Raw genomic sequence first — 20,910 nt, forward strand, 5'->3', positions numbered from 1 at the left:
TCCATTTGGTTGTATTATGTTTTTACAATATATATCTCCCTTTCTCTCTCTCTTTCTCTCTCTCTCTCAGAGATGGGGAACGCTCAAATTAAAATTCATATTTCCAACGGGACAAAAACACCCATGATTGCCTTCTACAGCAAGGACCCGATCAATGACAAAAAGAAGGCCAAATATGTGAAAATCCCTGCCAAAAGCTACATTGCATGTTCCGCCCGTGAGCCGATGTATGTCATTGTGTATTACGAGAACGGCGAACATGTCACAGACAGCGCCTACGTCAACTCCCATCACTCTGTTTTGTTCACTGATGCTGGGAAAGTCTTGCTTTCATACGCTGAAACAATTTCAGCCGAGTGACAAGAAAGACACAGCCAGTCACCAAGCTGTAGCACACTGTGTACATGCTGAAGATCAGCCAGTGACCAACACCCCTCCACTTATATCAAAGCAAAATTGATTGGCATTTGGTGGATGGTCATATAATATCTGTAAACCTTTTGACTTCTTGTTCTGCTGCTTAATAAACAGAAGCAATCATATAAAGGCCATCTTGTCCTTCTGTGTTTATTTTGCAGTCTTGACCAGCCCTTAATAAGGACATCTGGAGAAAAGGTTGTTCTGCTTTCAAACATTTCACTTTGCAGGGCTTATTTTTTGAGAAAGCAGATTTATTCAAGAATGGTGTGGGACCAAGGAAGACAGCAAATGTGCCAAAGACTGTTTATAAAAGTCAAAACTTGTTATAAGAGTAAGAATCAAATGGCACACCTTTCATTATGTAATAGATATCTTTAAAGAGATGTTAAATATATTTTATTTACATTTACTTCCAAAGGAAAGAAATGTTGATACAAAATTACTCATTTGAGTTAATTTTTTTTATCCAATCAGCAGTATTGTTTTCAAACTGCCCAAAATGCCTAAGTTAAGCAATGCAAACAATGTTTTAATGCATTTTTAAAAAATTATGCAAATAATGCATTTATCCTTTGAATGCAATTTTCCCTGGCAAGCTCCATTATACTGGAAACTAGATCATCCTTCACATCTGAAAATCAAGAAGCTAGTCTGTCACAGCAACTGCTTCAGTGAAACTCGGTGCTCAAGTAGAAGTCCCAGTATGACATAACCAAGCAGTCCCATTTACATTCTCAATTCTGAATTCCCTAAATAATAATAATAATAATAATAATAATAATAATAATAATAATAAAATAATAATAATAATAATAATAAACTTTATTTATAAAGCACATTTAAAACAACCATGGTTGACCAAAGTGCTGTACAAAACCAGGCAGGGTTTTGTACAATTTGAAGAGTCTTTGATCTAATAATACTGTAGTTTTGAGAACAGTTAAAAAGAAGGAAATGCCTAGCTTGTTTGTGTTGCTAGTTTACATCAGCTAAAATGTGACCTGGTTACTTTAGTAAAGCACATGTGATGTCTTCTTTTAGCTGCAGGGCTACACAAATAGTTTTTTAAGTTTCTGCACAAAAAGAGAGTGAATTTATAAAATAAAAAATCCATCTCACCAAGAACCTTGATGAAGTTTGCTGAGCAGACTTTTGCTCCCTGAGGTGATTTTGGCTCTTCTGACCTTCCTCGCTTTCTTGGGAATGGCAACAGCACCGCCATATCCTCCAAACTGCCAAACCGTGAATTATTTGTTGGATTGCTGTTTGTCTGAGCAGATAAAACACAACCAGTGATAAGCAAATTGGGAAAACAAAAAGAAACAGGAAAAAGGTATTTCTCACAGTCAAGCTGAGCTACTAGGTAAACCAATCCCAGCTCACCAGGGGCTGAGCTACAGGTAAACCAATCCCAGCTCACCAGGGGCTGAGCTACAGGTAAACCAATCCCAGCTCATCAGGGGCTGAGCTACAGGTAAACCAATCCCAGCTCATCAGGGGCTCAGCTACAGGTAAACCAATCCCAGCTCATCAGGGGCTCAGCTACAGGTAAACCAATCCCAGCTCATCAGGGGCTGAGCTACAGGTAAACCAATCCCAGCTCATCAGGGGCTCAGCTACAGGTAAACCAATCCCAGCTCACCAGGGGCTCCTCACAGACATGCAGCTTCAGTTAACACAGGGTTCAGTCTGCAGGGGGAAATGTACAATACTGCAACTGAAAGATTTCTTACTGTTTCCACACACACACACACAAACACACACACGCACACACTCACACGGACACACACTCACACACTCACACAAACACACACACACACACTCACACACTCACACACACACACACACACACACACACACAAACACACACTCACTCGCACGCACACACACGCTCACACATGCCCCCACACACACACTCACACACATGCACATACACAAACACATACAAACACACACTCACACACACACATACACAAACACACATGTACACACACACACACACACACACACACACATTCTCACACACATACACATATGCACACACACACACACACACGCCCATATGCACACACACACACACACACACACACACACACACACTTGTATAAATGCACACACAAGCAACACATGCACAAACCCAGACACTCATTCCCTTTCCATTTGGTTGTATTATGTTTTTACAATATATATCTCCCTTTCTCTCTCTCTTTCTCTCTCTCTCTCAGAGATGGGGAACGCTCAAATTAAAATTCATATTTCCAACGGGACAAAAACACCCATGATTGCCTTCTACAGCAAGGACCCGATCAATGACAAAAAGAAGGCCAAATATGTGAAAATCCCTGCCAAAAGCTACATTGCATGTTCCGCCCGTGAGCCGATGTATGTCATTGTGTATTACGAGAACGGCGAACATGTCACAGACAGCGCCTACGTCAACTCCCATCACTCTGTTTTGTTCACTGATGCTGGGAAAGTCTTGCTTTCATACGCTGAAACAATTTCAGCCGAGTGACAAGAAAGACACAGCCAGTCACCAAGCTGTAGCACACTGTGTACATGCTGAAGATCAGCCAGTGACCAACACCCCTCCACTTATATCAAAGCAAAATTGATTGGCATTTGGTGGATGGTCATATAATATCTGTAAACCTTTTGACTTCTTGTTCTGCTGCTTAATAAACAGAAGCAATCATATAAAGGCCATCTTGTCCTTCTGTGTTTATTTTGCAGTCTTGACCAGCCCTTAATAAGGACATCTGGAGAAAAGGTTGTTCTGCTTTCAAACATTTCACTTTGCAGGGCTTATTTTTTGAGAAAGCAGATTTATTCAAGAATGGTGTGGGACCAAGGAAGACAGCAAATGTGCCAAAGACTGTTTATAAAAGTCAAAACTTGTTATAAGAGTAAGAATCAAATGGCACACCTTTCATTATGTAATAGATATCTTTAAAGAGATGTTAAATATATTTTATTTACATTTACTTCCAAAGGAAAGAAATGTTGATACAAAATTACTCATTTGAGTTAATTTTTTTTATCCAATCAGCAGTATTGTTTTCAAACTGCCCAAAATGCCTAAGTTAAGCAATGCAAACAATGTTTTAATGCATTTTTAAAAAATTATGCAAATAATGCATTTATCCTTTGAATGCAATTTTCCCTGGCAAGCTCCATTATACTGGAAACTAGATCATCCTTCACATCTGAAAATCAAGAAGCTAGTCTGTCACAGCAACTGCTTCAGTGAAACTCGGTGCTGAAGTAGAAGTCCCAGTATGACATAGCCAAGCAGTCCCATTTACATTCTCAATTCTGAATTCCCTAAATAATAATAATAATAATAATAATAATAATAATAATAATAATAAAATAATAATAATAATAATAATAAACTTTATTTATAAAGCACATTTAAAACAACCATGGTTGACCAAAGTGCTGTACAAAACCAGGCAATAAAATTAAAGATAAAATGAAATAAAATGAGGTCAAATGAAATAAAATGAAATACATGTACATGTAAATGGATTATAGTCATTTAAATCTCACATTACACAGGGCAGTAAGAGCCTTTATATTAGTAGGCTAGGAAAGGTACTCAAACACAAACCTACAGCCCAAGACAAATACTCTTATTGTGGTGAATAACTAAATCCTAGCACTATAACAAGTGTTGGATCCAAGAATAAAGGGACAAAAGGCCAAAACCAAAAGTCAGTAGGCATCCAACCCACTTCATGCACTGGCTTGAGTTCTGTTCTCTAACCCTGAAATGCCACTGCAAACATGACCCAAACCTCCATTTGAATAAAATAGTATTTAAATTGAATATAAATACAATGAAATTATTCCTAGAAATTAATTTGCAGTCGTGCACAAGAAGATACTATGAGTGTAATGTCAGTCTGTCCACATTATTATCAAACATGCGTTTATGATTTAAACATTTTCAATCAGTTTACAGAGTCTGCCCTTTTTGGACAATAATCAGATTAAAAATAATCCAGACTGATCAGCAGCGAAGCAGGGAAATGGGGATGTTATGTCTGGATGGATTTAATTTCAAAGAAAGCCAAAGGAACCATCAATCGTCTGTTGCCACCTGTTAAACATGGAGATGGACGTGGTGTGGATGGTAATCTCATGGATAGTTCTGCATGGTAATGCATCATCCCAGAATTATAATGTCATTTTAGGGGGTAACCATGTGAGGCCTATATCACAAACACCGTTTCCTCACAATGATGTCCCCATTTTCCAATGGTGGTTTCCAAGGGTGGTTTCATGAACACAAAAACCTAATCCAGTGAGCAGCAGTTCTGCAGACAGAAACGGCTTGTTAACGAGAGATGTCAGAGGAGAATGGCCGGACTGGTCAAAGCTGACAGGAAGGTGACAGTAATGCAAATAACCACACATTACAACAGTGATATACAGAAGAGCATCTATACACACAAAGGTGACTTTTGGAATGTGGATCTCCATCCTACTACTGTACTACAACACAATCTGTTTAAGTTTTAACTGACATTTTTTGCAGCAACATCCTTCTTATTTGTCTGAGGAATTCTTGTGTCCTGTGAGACTTTTAACATCCTGTTGCATGAACCAACTCACCTTCTGCAGAATAAACTAACCCTGAATTGATAGTTTCTATCAAAAAAACTAAAAGCTAAAAAAACCAAACATTTAGCCAAACATTTATTTATTTATCATACGTCTTCAATTCTAAATTAATAGTTCTATTTACATACTGTGGCGCCCCGTGGGGAGAGAGAGGGAGAGAGAGGCAGAGAGAAATTAGGTACACCGGTCCGTCGGTGACTGTGGGTGGTCCATTCCGCCCCCCGCCTTTTCCCGAGCCTCCGAAGCCCCGCGGCTCCACCGTGGTGTCGTTGTTCAGGTTTTTGTGGTCGTGTCGTGTCGTTTCGTTTCGTTTCGTTTCGTTTCGTTTCGTTTCGTTTCGTTTCGTTTCGTTTCGTTTCGTTTAGCACTGGCTGCGTCTCCATCTTTCTCCTTACTCAGCCCCGCTCTGTGGTTGCGCCCCGTCTTTTGTAAGGCTCCTCTCTCTCTCTTGGAGTCCGTACGGCTGCGCCTGTCCAATGAGAAAGGTTAATCATTTCTTCCTCACATTCCCCACGCGTCTTTCCCCGTGTCGCTGGCCATGGAGCTGATTCTCCTCGCCGGCTCTCTCCCCGGTGCGGCTCTGTTAAATACAACCTGGGGAAATACACGTGGTTAATAATGTTTCCTAGCGCTTGGCGCCGGCGCACGGGCCGTTCCACTCCAGTGGTGTACCGATTCCTGATCGGGCCACCACAATACCTTAGATATGGTTTACTGGAGTGCTTTGCACGTTGTTACAGGAGCTATATTCTTCATAGCCCATCATTCATAGCACATCATCATGCAGATGCCTTGAGCCTCATAGCTGGAACAATCTGAAAACATATAGTACCATGAAAAAGTCTTAGGCACCTGTATAACATTCTGTACAGATAAGATTCTGTCTAAAATAATTCAATGAAAGGTCCTAAATAAACATACTATACATTTTACATTACATCTTTGTCATTTAGCAGAGTAGTTAAAAAACTGAATCAAATCAATTACAACTTGCATTACAACTGCATCACTTCAAGACAATCAGCAGGGAGGTTGTTCCAAGCATGCTGGAGAACTTGCCAGAGTTCTTCTGCAGACTTTGGTTGACTCCTTGCTTCTGATCTCAGACAGCCGTGATCAAGTTTTTATCTAAAAAGTAGTCAATTTCTTACAGTAACATGTTACTTTTTCTAATTAAATACAAAAATGTCCCATTAAATCTTTTGGAAAATGAATATTTGGAAATGTCAAATGAGTTAATTTATACGAAAAAAAAAAAATATATATATATATATATATATATATATATATATACAGTGGGAGAAATAATTATTTGATACCGTGCTGATTTTGTTGTTTTGCCCACTTACAAAGAATGGAACTGTGTAGAATTTTAATCATAGGTACATTTTAACAATGAGAGACAGAATATCACAAAATAATCCACAATAACATCATATAAATTTTATTAATTTTATATCATATTTTCACCTGAAATAAGTTTTTGATCCATAGAACAATAGGACTTAATACTTGGTGGAAAGCACAGAGGTCAGACGTTTGTTGTAGTTTTTCACCAGGTTTGCACAGGTCTTGGGAGGGATTTTGGTCCACTCCTCTTTGCAGAATCTCTCCAAATCCTTAAGGTTCCGAGGCTGTCGCTTGGCAACTCGAAGCTTCAGCTCCCCCCAAAGATTTTCGATGGGATTTAGGTCTGGAGACTGGCTAGGCCACTCCAGGACCTTAATATGCTTCTTTTTGAGCCACTCCTTTGTTGCCTTGGCCGTATGTTTTGGGTTATTGTCATGTTGGAAGACCCATCCATGACCCATTTTCAGTGCTCTCACTGAGGGAAGGAGGTTGTCGCCCAACAATTTCCTGGTACATGGCCCCATTCATCCTCCCCTCGATACGGTGAAGTCGTCCTGTCCCCTTAGCTGAGAAACACCCCCAAAGCATAAGGTTTCCACCTCCATGCTTCACAGTGGGGATGGTGTTCTTGGGGTTGTACTCAGCATTTCTCTTCCTCCAAACACAGCGAGCCGAGTTGATGCCAAATAGTTCTATTTTGGTCTCATCTGACTACATCACCTTATCCCAAGCCTCCTCTGGATCATCCAGGTGTTCTTTGGCAAACTTCACACGGGCCTGTACATGTGCCGTCTTCAGCAGAGGAACCTTGTGCGCGCAGCAGGATTTTAATCCTTCACGGTGTAGTGTGTTACTGATGGTTCTCTTCGTGACTGTGGTCCCAACTGCTTTCAGGTCATTAACAAGCTCCTCCTGTGTAGTACTTGGCTGATCCCTGACCTTTCTCATGATCACTGATATCCCATGAGGCAAGATCTTGCGTGGAGCCCCAGACCGAGGGAGATTGGCGGTGACTTTGTGTTTCTTCCATTTTCTAATAATTGCTCCAACAGTTGTTAACTTCTCACCAAGCTGCTTGCTTATTTTCTGGTAGCCCATCCCAGCCTTGTGCAGGTCTACAATTTTGTCCCTGATGTCCTTAGACAGCTCCTATGTCTTGGCCATGGTGGAAACGTTAGAATCTGATTGATTGTGTGGACAGGTGTCTTTTATACATAACAATGTAACGAGTTGACACAGGTGTTTTGGGTAATGAGTTGAGATTAGGAGTGCTTCTTAATGGAAAACTAACTGGTCTGTCGGAGCCAGAATTATTGCTGATTGGAAGGGGATTCATGGTACATGAGCGGAACGCGCCAGGTCGGTGGTTCGATCCCCAGTGTAGCCGCAATTGAGAAAGGCCCCTTTGAGCAAGGAGGATTGTCCCCTGCTTAGTCTAATCAATTGTATAAATGTCAATGTAATATATCCTGCAAACAGGACGAAAAAAGCGCAATCGGGTTAGAGTCAAGCATGACGAGATTGTAAATTGAATCTGGAGTGCAAATTATTAGAAAAAGCCACTTTAAATGGCAGGCATTTATATAGCACCTTTATCCAAAGCGCTGTACAATTGATGCTTCTCCATTCACCCATTCATACACACACGGCGATTGGCTGCCATGCAAGGCCCCGACCAGCTCCTCAGGAGTATTTGGGGGTTAGGTGTCACTTCGACACAGCCGGGGCGGGGGATCAAAGCTGCAACCCTCGGACTGCCAGGCGACTGCTCTTACAGTCTGAGCCATGTCACCTCTTTACCAAAGCCAGGACTCACAAGTCCATAATAAAGTGGCTTATGCTGCCCTCTTGTGGTCATTTGTAAATATTACACCCAACGTTAAGCTCATTTGCTCCCAGTCTATTGACGGTGCAGTCAGCTGTACTTACCTCCATCAGTAGAACATGCAGAGTTTCACACAGGGCTGGTATTCATTGGTAGTCATGGGGATGGGCTGGTAACAGGATTCACAGCTTTGTAATGGCTTCCTTGACTTGGGTTATCTTTTTGACAAACGCCCATATCAGACTCCAAAGGCAATCAGAAGCCTAGAATCAAGACAAGAAACTGAAAGTTTTACTGAAAGCTATAAGATACTGAAATGGCAAGATCAGTTCACGGCCACAAGCCCACCCAGGCCAGCAGCCAGCAAAGGGCCCCACCCCATGGACTTCCAGGAGCTGGGATTCCTGGGAAAGCTAAACCCACCTCTGGGAAAGACCTCACTGGACAATTAGGAGTCAATCGTGCCTCATCACACTGACCATCACTGCCTTCAAGACATGCAGAATTCTACAAAAGGATCAACAACTGTCTTTTAAAAGAGTTTCCCTCAGAAATCATCCTTCTGCAGTCAGGTCGATGAAATGGTAAATGTATGGATTTATACAGCTCCTTTATTCAAAGCACTGTACAGTTGATGCTTCTCATTCACCCATTCGACACACACCAACAACGATTAGCTGCCATGCAGGGCACCAACCAGCTCATCGTTAGGTGTCTTGTGTGTCTTCGACACACCCAGGGTGGGATCGAACCGGCAAATCTGGCAGACTGAGCCAATGAGACGACTGTTCTTATCACAACAGAAATGTTGTTCACCTGCCAACTTCATCACCAGCCATTTCATGCTGTTTTGAATTGTCCTTGTTAACTTGTATATATGCAGTCAACTGAGCATTTAAATATGCTTAAATAAGTTGCCATCCTTTAGGTTGGTCTCATTGGTAGTAGCCCAACATTGTTGATGAAAACGTATAAAATATTGAGCCAAAATAAATATTATTTCTTTTCTTAAATCTTTAGTTTCAAATTAATATTTCTACTTTACATACCTTAGATATGGTTCACTGTGACTTGCACTTTCAAACAGTTAAAGTTACTGCAGTGTAACTGGTTTTCTGCAATATGATAGAATTCACCAAACCTTTCTGAAGAATGACATTCTGTGCCATTTGTTGAGTTGGTTTGAATAGGCCGATCAATCAATCAGACCCACAACTACAGAATATAATTATTCATCAGCTGAAATAAAAGACCATTTGTCACGTTTCAGGTCTGTCTCGCCATGTTTTATGTTTATTCATGTTGTCTTAGTCACGTAGTGTCTTATCATGTATTATGTTAGTCTAGGTTCGTCATGTTGTTTAGTTTATTTCTTGTTACGATTTATTTTCTCGTCATGTCTAGTTATGTTTAGTTACGATTATATTACCTTGTTATGTTGAATGGTTATCGTCTTAGTTTCGTTTTGTATTATGTTTTGATTTATGTTTATTGTTACGTTAACTGGTCGTTGTTTATGCATACACTTTTACATGTCTTTCCGCAAACCTTGCGTTCCGCCTTTTCTCTCTCGCTCCTTCTGTCATTCACTCCCTAATTATTTCCATTTGTCTATTTACTAAAACGACTAACGCTAGATCAGGATTGGGTAGAAACTAACAAGACTAATCATGTGTTCATGTTACCTTACGTTTCTCGTGCATGTCATTTACTAATTTACTAATGCTAGGGCAGGATAGGTTTATTACTAACGATTACTAATCTCCTTGTTAAACTTGTCATCCATCGCACCTGTTTTCCATTTCCTTGCTACGCGCTAACTAATTGTCTACACCTGTCTACACCCGCATTTATAGCCCAGTCGCGCAACTGTTCTTTGCGAAATTGTCTGCCTCTTGAACTCTTGAGCATGTCTATTATTGATTACACGTTACGATCCAAGCCTGTTTACAGACCATAGTTTATTGATTTCTGTTTTGTTGACCACCGCTTGTTTTTGACCACGTCCTCGCCTACCGTCTTTGTACTTTTGCCTCGTTGATTGTTTTATGGTTTCGACTTCCGCACCGCCCTCGACTACGACTCTGCCTGCCGTCCGCCTGTACTTCAGCCCCGCTGACAGCTCTCCTGCTACCGGACCTCCCTGCACGTTTACCGACTACGAGTTTGCCTCTTCCCTCGGCACCGTGCTTTTTGTTTGTTTCCTTTTTGTTTGGCTGGATCTACGTGTATGGACTTTGCTTGTGTTGACTACCCCCCTGGGATTCGTCCCGAATAAAGCCCTGAGGGGTCTTTATATTACTATTGTTTCTGAGTCGTGCATTTTGGGTCCAACCCCCACGCACCCGTCTCACCATTGTTTTTTTTAGTGAAACAAATCCCTGTAATTTGGACAGATATGAAACCTGAACCTGGTCAGGCTCATTGTCAAGTAGGATTTGAGATTATACTAACTGTTTTAAGTTTGTAGTGTGTTCTGTGTGTTTCAGAAACACAACACAGACAAAAACACACACATTTTGCCCAAACTAACATGTTAGGGATTCACACAAACACAAACACAGCATTTTGAATTGAACTGAATTGAGAGAGATAGAGAGAACAACCAAAAGTGGTTTAACTGAAGAGTTTAAATCATATTTAAAATGGCAGTTTACATTAATGTGTGATGCATAATGTTTGAAATGTAGTTGGTATTAAGCATTAATGAGAAACACCACTCACTAACCTAGAAAACCCTCTGTATTTTAATCAAGTTGTGACTGAAGAGTGAATTTGTGACCCTTATAGTCATAAGATCTGGAGAAAGAACTGGACCCCTCTCCCCCAATGAACAGCCACACACAGATTTACTCATGATAGAGATTTATTATTGAAGCTGGATTGATTATCATACCCAGTGGGTTTGGACAGACACCCGAGGATCTAAATGTTGCAGAGAAGCACAAGATTAAAGGCACTCATAGCACAGCTGTAGGAAGGCACCAGGAAGCAGAAGCAGAGCAGCCAATCAGGAGCAAGAAGGGGGATGTCTAGCACCTCCTGGTGGGTCTTTAGTTAATACTTATGCCTTTGATTGACACATCTCCATCAACCCATATGTAGTCATAATATTGGTCATCCAGGCTATTCCTGAAGTACACGATCTTGGAACTTTCAGCACCTCCAGCTCAGTGTCTCCCTGTCCTAGGACTCAGCTCCAACTCAGTGTCTCCCTGTCCTAGGACTCAGCTCCAACTCAGTGTCTCCCTGTCCTAGGACTCACCTCCAACTCAGTGTCTCCCTGTCCTAGGACTCACCTCCAACTCTGTGTGTCCCTGTCCTAGGACTCAGCTCCAACTCAGTGTCTCCCTGTCCTAGGACTCACCTCCAACTCAGCTGCATAATATATGCAAATGTGGCTTGCTTGATTAAAATAATGCAACCTTAATTTTTAACATATATTTTTAAACATATTGTAAACTATTACATGGTCAGTACTGGTCAGTACGTACTGTCCGAGGATGAGATTGAAGAATTCATTAACAATTTGGCCCTTTAAAACTTATTGAATGAGTGAATGAGATTCACAATATCTAACTTGTCTGACAGTAAATACTACAGTTCATGATGAATGGTGACAGTTGGCTGTGTCACTTATAAAGGGCACCGTAAGTCATTCTACTTTCTAGCACAGGAAAAGCACCCAAAAAAAGACAAGAACCAGGAATCATTTCGTTCAGTGATCAAAGCAAACTTAAATGTTAATGTAATTGAAAAAACGCATAATAAAAACACATATTCATGATGTGGGAGAAAAATATCATGTAACCTAGGATATATGTATCCAGATATGTACAATGCATATAGTTAGAAAACTGCTTAAAAGAATAAAATGTGCTTGTGACAGATAACCAGCAAAAATGTAAGGGACGGGTGAGTGCTCTGCCACAGCTTACATCATATGGGCATACGTGCAGGAGATAAAGCAGAACACTCCCATTTTTTGGTGCGCTCATGTGCTTGATTATGATAAAAAATAATGAGGAGGAATCGCACCCAAGGTCGGTTCCTCCTTAACCAGCCTAAGGAGGAAAGACAGATGATAAATGTAAGCTTTGTAGTTGCTGTAGCAGTGTGTTAATTGCAAAACAAATGTTACATGACTTATAGAGCAGATGTGGGCCCAGGAGTACAACGTGTGATGGAAAAGTACTGAAACACTGTATGAAGATGATTAGCTTTCACCGTATTGTATTCATGTGATAACTTAGGATGTGTAATGGTATAATAATAGACACCCTGTCTGCTAAAATCTAGAGTGTATTCTCACATTGGTGTGATGCATTCTCCATGCTTTGTTTTTCTGCAGTATTAATAAAGTTTGTATTATTGTAGCTCTCCTTGCTGTGAAAGAACTGGGTTATTTTCTGAGCTGGGTACTGCCTGAGCCAATGAGACAGCTACTCTTACTGCCTGAGCCAATGTTGCCCTGATCAATGTGTTATCTCAGGCCAAAGAGAGGACTCATGGTGATGCTATGAAAACTATTTGCTTTGTTTTTTAGGGTTGGACAAGAGAGGTCTTTGGGCAATTTGTCAAATCCTCTGCATGTGAATCTGCACTGATTTTCCAAGGAATTAATTATGCATGTTTTAATAGTAAAAGCACACATTTTATCACAACAGAAATGTTGTTCACCTGCCAACTTCATCACCAGCCATTTCATGCATGCATGCAGTCTCAATTGAGCATTTAGCCAAAATAAATATTATTAATTATCTTAAATCTTCAGTTTCAAATAGATATTTCTACTTTACATACCTTAGATATGGTTCACTGTGACTTGCACTTTCAAATAGGAAGTTATTGCAGTGCAACTGGTTTTCTGCAATATGATGAATGAATTCACCAAACCTTTCTGAAGAATGACATTCTGTGCCATTTGTTGAGTTGGTTTGAATAGGCCTATCCACCCTCAATCAGACCCACAACTACAGAATATAATTATTCATCAGCTGAAATAAAAGACCATTGTTTTTTTTAGTGAAACAAATCCCTGTCATTTGGACAGATATGAAACCTGAACCTGGTCAGGCTCATTGTCTAGTACAGGGGTCGGCAACCCTGGTCCTGGAGAGCCGTAGGGTGTGCTGGCTTTCATTGTTACTTGGCATTAATTGATCAATGAAAGCCGTTGATTACACAGTTAACTCACCTCACCTGGTTTCTTCTGTCTGAATCGGTTGCTTATTTTGAGGTGGAGACGAAAGCCAGCACACCCTGCGGCTCTCCAGGACCAGGGTTGCCGACCCCTGGTCTAGTAGGATATGAGATTATACAAACTGTTTTAAGTTTGTAGTGTGTTTCTAAATATAATATATTGTATTATATGTGTTACTTTGGCAATATGACTGTAGTTGTGATTGCAAAAACACAACACAGACAAAAGCACACACATTTTGCCCAAACTAACATGTTAGGGATTCACACAAACACACACATCATTTTGCATTAAACTGAATTGAGAGAGATAGAGAGAACAACCAAAAGTGGTTTAATTGAAGAGTTTAAATCATATTTGAAATGGCAGTTTAAATTAATGTGTGATGCATAATGTCTGAAATGTAGTTGGTATTAAGCATTAATGAGAAACACCACTCACTAGCCTAGGAAACCCTCTGTATTTTAATCAAGTAGTGACTGAAGAGTGAATTTGTGACTTTTATAGTCATAAGATCTGGAAAAATAACTGGACCCCTCTCCCCCCAATGAACAGCCACACACAGATTTACTCATGATAGAGATTTATTATTGAAGCTAGATTGATTATCCAGCAACGTCTTGATAAAAAGTATTCATCAACTGGTAGAAAAATATAACTTTTTCATGATATTATATTTTTGCAATGAGTTATACACAGTTGATATTTTACTAAAATTGTATTGACAAGATACATATTTTAAGAGTCTTTGAAGGGCTTCCATAACTGCCACAGTTAAAAAGAAGGAAATGCCTGGCTTGTTTGTGTTGCTAGTTTACGTCTTCTTTTAGCTGCAGGGCTACACAAATAGTTAGTTTCTGTTTCTGCACAAAAAGAGAGTGAATTCATGAAATAAAAAATCCCTCTCACCAAGAACCTTGATGAAGTTTGCTGAGCAGTCTTTCGCTCCCTGAGGTGATTTTGGCTCTTCTGACCTTCCTCGCTTTCTTGGGAGTGGCAACAGCACCGCCATATCCTCCAAACTGCCAAACCGTGAATTATTTGTTAGATCGCTGTTTGTCTGAGCAGATAAAACACAACCAGTGATAAGCAAATTGGGAAAACAAAAAGAAACAGGAAAAACATATTGCTCACAGTCAAGCTGAGCTACAGGTAAACCAATCCCAGCTCATCAGGGGCTGAGCTACAGGTAAACCAATCCCAGCTCATCAGGGGCTGAGCTACAGGTAAACCAATCCCAGCTCATCAGGGGCTCAGCTACAGGTAAACCAATCCCAGCTCACCAGGGGCTCCTCACAGACATGCAGCTTCAGTTAACACAGGGTTCAGTCTGCAGGGGAAATGTACAATACTGCAACTGAAAGATTTCTCACTGTTTCCACACACACACACACACACTCACACTCACACTCACACACTCACACACTCACACACTCACACACACTCACACACTCACACACAGACACACACACACACACTCACACTCACACACACACACACTCACACACACTCACACACACACTCACACACACTCACACACAAACACACACACACACACACACAAACACGCACTCACACTCACACACATACACACACACACTCACACACACACAAACACACACTCACACACAGACACACTCACACACAGACACACACACTCACCCACTCACACAAACAAACACACACACACTCACACAAACACACACTCACACTCACACACATACACACACACACACTCACACTCACACACACACACACACACACACTCACACTCACACACACACACTCACACACTCACACACAGACACACACACACACACTCACACACACACACACACACAGACACACACACTCACTCACACACACTCACACACTCACACACACACAAACACACACACACACATACACACACACACACACACTCACACACAGACACACACACACTCACTCACACACACACTCACACACACTCACACACACACTCACACACACTCACACACTCTCACACACTCTGACACACACACAAACACACACACACACACACACTCACACACACACTCACACTCACACAAACACACACTCGCACACATACACACACAAACTCACACACAGACACACACACATTCTCACACACATGCACATATGCATGCACACACACACACACACACACACACCCATATACACACACACACACACACACACACACACGTACAAATGCACACACAAGCAACAGATGCACAAACCCAGGCCCATTCCCTTTCCGTTTGGTTGTATTATGTTTTTACAATATATATATGTCTCTCGCTGTCTTTCTTTTTCAGAGATGGGGAACATTCATATTTCCAATGTGACAGCAAAACCCCTGATTGCCTACTACAGCAAGAACCCGATCGATGACAAAGACGCCACTCAGAAGGCAAAAGCCAAATCTGTGAAAATCCCTGCCAAGAGTTACATCTCATGTTCTGCCAGTGAGCCGATGTATGTCGTTGTGTATTACGAGGAAGGCAGCCATGTCATAGACAGCGCCTACCTTAACTCCAATCACTCTGTTGTGTTCACTGATGCCGGGAAAGTCTTGGTTTCATATGCTGGTGCAATTTCAGCCGAGTGACAAGAAAGACACAGCCAGTCACCAAGCTGTAGCACACTGTGTACATGCTGAAGATCAGCCAGTGATCAACACCCCTCCACTCATATCAAAGCAAAATTGATGAGCAAGCCAGGCTGTATAACCGGGGAGCACAGGTGAGAGAATTCGCCCCAGGAGACAAGGTGATGATCCTAGTCCCCACCAGTGAATGTAAATTTCTGGCCCGATGGCATGGGCCGTATGAGGTCGTGGAACGCACAGGACCTGTGAACTACCGGGTGAGACAGCCGGGACGACGACACCGCCTCCAGATCTACCACGTCAACCTGATGAAGAGGTGGCATGAGCCACCCCCAGCTCCGACCCCAGCCCTCTCTGCCCAGTGGGTGCCCCCACCCACCCCTGACGTGAGTATTGGAGAGCAGCTGAGCTCCCGCCAGCAAGCGCTACGTGAGCTGGTGGACCGGAACCGGGACAATGCCCGGCCGCACCCACCGAATCGCCCACGACATCAGCACTGAACCTGGGAAGACGGTGAAGTTACGACCCTACCGAATCCCAGAAGCTCGCCGACACGCCATGCAGGAGGAGGTGAAGAAAATGCTCGACCTCGGGGTCATTGAGGAAAGCCGCAGTGCCTGGTCCAGTCCCGTGGTGCTGGTCCCCAAGCCGGATGGGAGCTGCCGGTTCTGTAATGACTTCCGCCGGCTGAACGATATCTCCCTGTGTGACATGTACTCCATGCCGAGAGTGGACGAGCTCATTGAGCGGCTGGGACCGGCCCGATTCATCAGCACCCTGGACCAGACGCGGGGATATTGGCAAGTTCCCCTCACACCCCCGTGCCAGGGAGAAGACGGCCTTTGCGACCCCCACGGGTCTCTACCAGTACACAGTACTCCCCTTTGGCATGCATGGAGCCCCAGCCACGTTCCAGAGGTTGATGGACCAGATGTATGCGGCAGCCTACCTGGATGACATCGTCATCCACAGCACCGACTGGGACAGTCATGTCGACAAAGTCGAAGCTGTGCCGATGTCCCTGAGGGAGGCCGGGCTGACGGCTAACCCTGCGAAGTGCCGGCTCGGATTGGAGGAAGCAGCCTATCTTGGCCACACTGTCGGGAAGGGACGGGTGAAGCCCCAGTCGAACAAGGTCGACAGCATTGTCACCTGGCCCAACCGGCCACAAAGAAACAGGTGAGAATGTTCCTGGGTCTGGTGGGGTACTACCGGCAGTTTATTCCAGAGTTTGCAGCACGAGCAGCCCCGCTACATGACCTCACCAAAAAGGAGCAGCCCAACCGGGTCCAGTGGAACCCCCTCGCCACTGCAGCCTTCCAGGACTTACGGGCTGCCCTGGGGGAGGAACCCATACTAATCTCTCCCGACTTTCAGAAACCGTTTGTGCTGCAGACAGACGCATCGGAAGTGGGCCTGGGAGCAGTCCTGTCACAGATCCAGGACGGAGTGGAACACGTAATACCCATGACTGAGACGAGTTTGCTTATTTAAGGATATATAACCACACACCAGTCTTAAATCAAACAGTGTTGTATTATTTTCCGGTGAGTGGGTAAGATGTCTTTAAAAATCGGACGTACTCGATTTGTTTTTAATCAGCAAACTCGTCTCAGTCATGGGTATTACGCTTTCCATCTACAATATGTGATCGTGCAAAATTCATACCGTGCGTCTAATTTACAGAAAAAGGGCTATGTATCAACTATTCAATGAAATAGCGGGAGGCAGGCTAATTCATTTGGTGTTGGTGTTATTTTCAGACATGCCAAGAGTGCTGCTGGGAAATATGTTTGTTGTTTTCCAATGTGAACTGTCTTGATCCTGTGTTGATATTAACTACTGTAATGTGTAAAGTATTGAGCGCCATTTAGTTGCCTAGTGTGAAAATGCCCTTGGAGCACAAAAGTGGGTCGCAGAAAAGAAAGGATAAAAAGGACCAGGAGGAAAAGGCAGCAAAACAATGTAAACTGGACGGCTTTTTGGAAAAATAATCGCTCAAATGCTACCCTGTTTTCAGTGGCAGTTGCCCATCGCAATCACTGTGAGAACGTTAATGACGTTAATGTGAGAACTGCTCAATCTTGTAATCATTGATTAACATTCGTCATACGTCCGTAAATGTACTTCACTTGTATTGTATTCAAATTAGCCTAGGAAGCTGCTAATTCTCCTGCAGTTACCGTGAATTTGATTTGTTTGTTCAATTGTTGGACTGGTTTTCTGCTGTAAACTCAGCGTTCCACCAATGTTAAGTCAGAGGGCTGTTTTTAAAAACCTTATGATTTAGAAATTATAAATTGTATCCCTTAACAAAGAGGAAGCGACCAAGGTCCGTTTAGTTCTATCAACTGGAGGAGGAGTTACGTCCATAATAAGAATAAGTACCTGCAATAAATAAAAATATACTGTTATTTTTCTATAATAATACATTTACATTTACATTTTTGTCATTTGGCAGACGCTTTTAATCCAAAGCGATTTACAAGTGCATAGGTTCTACCATAAGTCAAAGCATCACATCCAGAACTATGGAAATACACATGGAATGCTGTTCTAAACATAGTCGTCATCATAAGTGCAATGTTTTTTTGTTTTTTTTTGTTTTTTTTGGGGGGGGGGGTTAGACAAGGATAGGGATAACAGAAAGGAGGGGTGGGGGAAATCAGGAGGGAGGACTAAGGTAGAGTTTGAAAAGGTGGGTTTTGAGTCTGCGTCGAAATAGGGGGAGGGATTCTGCTGTCCTGACAGTGGTAGGCAAGTCATTCCACAACTGAGGAACCAGAACGGAAAACAGGCGTGAACGTGCAGCTCGACCGCCAGGTGCACGTAGAGAGGGAACCATAAGGTGACCAGAGCTAGCAGACCAGAGTGGTCTAGCTGGGGAGTAGGGAGTGATCAAGGATTGTATGTAAGGTGGGGCAGTCCCCTTAGCAGCCTGAAATGCCAACACTAGGGCCTTGAAACGGATGCGTGCGGCAATAGGAAGCCAGTGGAGGTCAATGAGAAGCGAGGTGACATGAGCCAACCTGGGCTGACTGGTGATCAGGCGGGCTGCAGCATTCTGGACCAGCTGGAGGGGCTCGATGGCACACGTTGGGAGACCGGCTAGGAGGGAGTTGCAGTAATCCAGGCGGGAAATGACGAGCGCCTGGACTAGGAGCTGGGTGGCTTTCTCCGTCAGGAGATGACGGATACGGCGTATATTATACAGAAAGAACCTGCAGGTTCTGGCAGTGGAGGATACTTGTGGAGCCAGGGTGAGACAGTTATCAAGAGTCACCCCAAGATTCTTTGCCATACGGGAGGAGGAAACTACAAAGTCCTCAACAGTCAGTGAGAGGTCGATTGACGGAGAGGACTTAGCAGGGATGTAGAGAAGCTCAGTTTTGGCAAGGTTGAGCTTCAGGTGGTGGGAAGTCATCCACGCAGAGATATCAGCCAAGCAGGCAGAGATCTGTGTGGTGACTTGGGTGTCGGGGGGGAAGGAAATAAAGAGTTGGGTGTCATCAGCGTAAGAATGATAAGAAAAGCCATGGGAAGAGATAACAGAACCAAGAGACATGGTTTATAGGGAGAAGAGGAGAGGCCCAAGAACCGAGCCCTGCGGGACTCCAGTTTGTAGGGGGTGAGGGTCGGAGACTGAGCCCCTCCAAGTCACCTGGTAGGAGTGACCAGAGAGGTAGGAGGAAAACCAAGCGAGTGCAGACCCTGTGACACCCATCCCAGACAGCGATGAGAGCAGAATCTTATGGTTGACTGTATCGAAGGCGGCCGACAGGTCGAGGAAGATGAGGACAGAGGAGAGGGATTTGGCATGGAGTGCCTCAGTGACCGCGAGCAGGGCGGTCTCAATGGAGTGGCCACTCTTGAAGCCAGACTGGTTGGGGTCATGGAGATTGTTCTGGAGAAGATAAGTGGACAGTTGGCAGCAGACCGCCCGTTCCAGAGTTTTAGCGAGAAAGGGAAGAAGAGAGACAGGCCGGTAGTTGTTCAGGGCGGAGGGGTCAAGAGTAGGTTTTTTGAGGAGGGGAGTGACTCTGGCCCTCTTCAGGGAAGCCGGAAGAGAGGGAGGTGTTGATTAGAGAGGAGAGAAAAGGGAGAATGTCATCGGATATAGATTGTAGGAGGGGAGAGGGGATGGGGTCAAGACAGGTGGTCGGGCGGTGGGATGTAAGGAGTTTCAATGTGTCGGCGTCAGAGAGGGGAGAAAAGGAGGCTAGGGAGTTGGGAGGTAGGAGGGTCAGCAGGGGGAGAGGGTTGTGAGAAGGAATTGCGAATGACATCAACCTTCTTTTCAAAGAAGGAGACAAAGTCATCAGGTGTGAGTGATGAGGGGGGTGGGGGGGGAGAGGGGGCCAGAAGAGAGGAGAAGGTTGAAAACAGTTTGCGGGGATTAGATGCGGCCGCGTTAATTTTCGAGTGAACGAAGATTTAGCTAGAGAGACAGAGGAATGGAAAGATGATAAGAGGGCATGGAAGGAAGCCATATCACTGGGGAGACAGGACCTTTTTCCATTTTCTCTCCACTGCCCGCAGTTCAGTTCGGACAGCTCGTAGAGCATCAGAAAGCCAAGGACTGGGGGGGAGGCCCGAGCTAGTTTGGTGGTGAGGGGACACAGAGAGTCAAAGGAAGATGAGAGGGAGGACATGAGAGTTGTAGCAGCATCATCGGGAGACAGTCGAGAGAAAGACTCTGCGGATGGTAGGGAGGAGAGGATTGTAGATGAGAGGGTGGAGGAAGACAGGTGGCGTAGGTTCCGCCGACAGGTGACAGTGGATGGTGGGAGAGATGGATGGGTGTAAGAGGAGAGTGGAAGAGAAAGAGAGATGAAGGAGTGGTCAGATATATGGAGTGGTGTTACAGAG

General features: G+C 43.4%; 2 protein-coding genes and 1 long non-coding RNA gene across 6 annotated transcripts in view; all 3 read right to left on the bottom strand.

Annotated features, from left to right (window-relative positions):
* Nucleotides 1–10,389, bottom strand: part of LOC133136809 (uncharacterized) — a 95,964-nt gene extending 85,575 nt beyond the window's left edge. Inside the window, exons 1-3 of one of the 3 annotated variants that reach the window (XR_009709557.1) lie at nucleotides 10,241–10,389; nucleotides 8,329–8,487; nucleotides 4,774–5,643 (exon numbers count right to left, since the gene is read on the bottom strand). This is a non-coding gene — a long non-coding RNA (uncharacterized LOC133136809). Of the gene's footprint in view, nucleotides 1–4,773; nucleotides 5,644–8,328; nucleotides 8,488–8,647; nucleotides 8,920–10,240 lie in introns of those variants that run through there. The other 2 variants (XR_009709558.1, XR_009709559.1) reach the window with 2 other exon arrangements.
* Nucleotides 10,390–13,993: 3,604 nt separating this feature from the next.
* Nucleotides 13,994–20,910, bottom strand: part of LOC133136805 (uncharacterized) — a 15,234-nt gene continuing 8,317 nt past the window's right edge. For both annotated transcript variants that reach the window (XM_061254555.1, XM_061254553.1), the window contains exon 2: nucleotides 13,994–14,757. In XM_061254555.1, the coding sequence (XP_061110539.1) occupies nucleotides 14,753–14,757 (5 nt within the window). In that variant the 3' untranslated portion in view covers nucleotides 13,994–14,752. The remainder of the gene's footprint in view (nucleotides 14,758–20,910) is intronic.
* The window catches only part of LOC133136803 (uncharacterized), an 11,258-nt gene continuing 5,650 nt past the window's right edge, over nucleotides 15,303–20,910 (bottom strand). The window contains exon 2 of the mRNA XM_061254549.1: nucleotides 15,303–20,910. This exon is cut by the window's right edge and continues 2,260 nt beyond it. The gene's annotated coding sequence lies outside the window, so the exon portion shown is untranslated.

This window comes from Conger conger, chromosome 9 (assembly GCF_963514075.1).
Source record: "Conger conger chromosome 9, fConCon1.1, whole genome shotgun sequence".
Taxonomy (NCBI): Eukaryota; Metazoa; Chordata; class Actinopteri; order Anguilliformes; family Congridae; genus Conger; species Conger conger.